The sequence below is a fragment of the Montipora capricornis genome, chromosome 6 (genome assembly GCF_036669925.1).
Source record: "Montipora capricornis isolate CH-2021 chromosome 6, ASM3666992v2, whole genome shotgun sequence".
NCBI lineage: Eukaryota > Metazoa > Cnidaria > Anthozoa > Scleractinia > Acroporidae > Montipora > Montipora capricornis.
The window spans coordinates 6274392-6276891 of record NC_090888.1 but is presented as its reverse complement, the minus strand read 5'-3'; the positions used below and the strand labels follow the sequence as shown (position 1 = coordinate 6276891).

The 2500-nt window shown below is 40.5% G+C and overlaps 1 protein-coding gene across 1 annotated transcript in view; it reads right to left on the bottom strand.

Annotated features, from left to right (window-relative positions):
• LOC138054633 (uncharacterized) overlaps positions 1 to 2500 on the bottom strand; it is a 16882-nt gene that overhangs the window by 682 nt on the left and 13700 nt on the right. Inside the window, exon 9 of the mRNA XM_068901126.1 lies at positions 1 to 2026. This exon is cut by the window's left edge and continues 682 nt beyond it. Within this exon, the coding sequence (XP_068757227.1) occupies positions 1986 to 2026 (41 nt within the window). The 3' untranslated portion in view covers positions 1 to 1985. The remainder of the gene's footprint in view (positions 2027 to 2500) is intronic.

The window sequence follows — 2500 nt, the reverse complement described above, 5'->3', positions numbered from 1 at the left end:
AGCTCTCCGTCACTTTCACTATTTAAGATGGCGGCGTTATCCCTTCACGACATTCCGATTCGATCCCCATCAAAATACTCATGCTCTGAAGGCTACCTTGGTGTTAGATATCAACACTCGACAGGAGCCCATCACCCGGAGCGTGCAACTTTACTATACTTGTGCAACGGCGTTTTCACAAGTAAGGTTATTTTTAGATTGAACTTCCCGTTAAGGAGACTCCCACAGGAGCCCGATGACCAATTACAAGAAATTAAGCTGGCGTCATAGGGTCACCGAACCGTAACTGACGTTGTTTTTTGACCTAATTCGCGGGAAGGGCTAGTCTAAAATAAACCTACTTGTGAAAACGCCGTTTCACAGACGCTGTATGGAAGTTGCACGCTCCAGGATGGGCTCCTGCACTCGACGTGCATCAAATTATTTGTGTTTCGGAACATAATTGTAGAGCGGTTTTCAATTGAGTGTCGAAAGTAATTGGATAATTACTTTGGTTTTGCATTACTTCACTCAGTGATTGGTTCAAAGTTCTCGCACCATTTTTTCAACCAATCAGACATGAAACCAAAACCAATCGTGGCTTGCGCGTGCTAATTTTCCAGCTGCGCTTTGTGTCGGCTACGTGTAATTACTTCGAGTTTTGATTGGTTTACTGAATTTTCTCCGTCCTTTTTGATTGGCCAAAGTAATTACTTTGGTTTTGGTTTTACGACACTCGATTGAAACTCGCTCTAACTTTTACTAAGAGAAAACATTTGAGTCTCAGTCAGAAATTACCGGATTGAGATCACAAGCAGTTAGTTTTAACAGAAAAGTCCGATTTTAAGACCAGGTTGAACGATCAAACAGTTTTTAATGGATCAAATATCGTGATACGATTTCTCTCACGCATGCATTAGGTTTTATTTTCCTGAATTCCCTTGTTCGCTCTAACGGTGTTGTTTTATTTACAGTGCAACGCGCCTTACTGTGGCCACCCAACAAACTTTCACATTTAACAATTACGTGTAAATACGTCAACTCAACAAACCATGCAACGGTGTTCTACTTATAACTGTGCGAACTTTGCAAGGAGGCGTATCTGTCAATCAAATTCACACTTCCTGATTGGCAGACAATTTGTAAAAAACTTTGTTAGGTGGCCACGGTAAGGCGCGTCGCACTGTAATTATCCATATCCATTACCATCAATTATTATCAATATACGCGGCCAAATAGAAAATCGGCCTCTTCAAAACACACGCTCAGCGGGCCGCAAAAGACTGACAGCGGGCTGCTAATGCATTAACAGCCCTACAGCTGATTGGTTCTTGCTTTAACTTTGTGATATGCCTATTATTTATAGACGATTTTACGCATTTTTTCGGTAATTTTAAAATACGTTCACTGGACTGAGTTGATTCTTTGATAGCTTGTTCAATCAACACTTACATGATGATTTGAAGTGACTTTGAATTCGTTATTCACTTAGCTTGTATTATTAAAACTCGCATTCTTGATATAATTTGGCCTTGTTTATTGATAATAATGAAAATGACATGACTTTTTTCGGGAATATTGTTTATTTGCGCCCTTGTAGTGTCATTTGCAGCCCGAGCGCTTCGATGTTATTCCCTTATTATGACTGTAATTTTGGACTTTATCCTTTTCAATTCTTATATTGTGAAGGGGATGTTCTACGGCTGATAATACGCAGTCAGTTAGTGACCTTTGAACCGGAAATGGACCTCTGCCTCGGGGAGAGGGGGAGGGGTGCGCACCCTCTGAACCCTCCCCCCTAGATCCGCCCATTTAATTAGCCCCGCAAATTACATAGTCTGCAATTAAAACGACCACATTTTCTTTGATTTTCTCCAGTGACCTTCGCTAAAAGCAGGCCGCAGATTATTTAGTTCCTTCGAAAAACCAGCGGGCTAAACGAGATGGCTTGTGCCCAGGGCTCGGTTACGCTATTTCGTGCCGTTTCTAGACTTCTTAGCCCCAATCTAATACAGCATCAACGAAGGGAGAAGAAGTCTTTCAAAATCTGTTAACCAAGAAAAAAGAAAAAGTTCAAAATTATCCACATTATTCTTAACAGTACTTTAATATTTATAATGTGGTTCTCAAATTAAATAGGTGATTAGTCAATCAATTAATCTCGCGCCACGTTCAAAGTCTTTTGTGTTTGAGATTAACCACATAATTTGACTCGAATATTTTTTGGCATCAATAAATGCGCGACGTAACACAAAACCCCTGGCCCGGTAACCCGGCGAACATAAATTAGCTATTATGCACAACGAATGCGCATACATTACAACACTCAGCCAATCAAAGAAAATGCAAAACCAGTTATGACTTGCTCGTAGGCTTTCTCGTGTATTTGCTTGCATTCAGTGGATAACCTATGTCTGTTGTGATTTGCCAACGTCATAGTAATCATTGAGAGTAGTTTTGTGTTTCTTCACGATTAAAAAGTCTCACTCCCAGGAGTCAATACACCTTATTCCAAAATGGC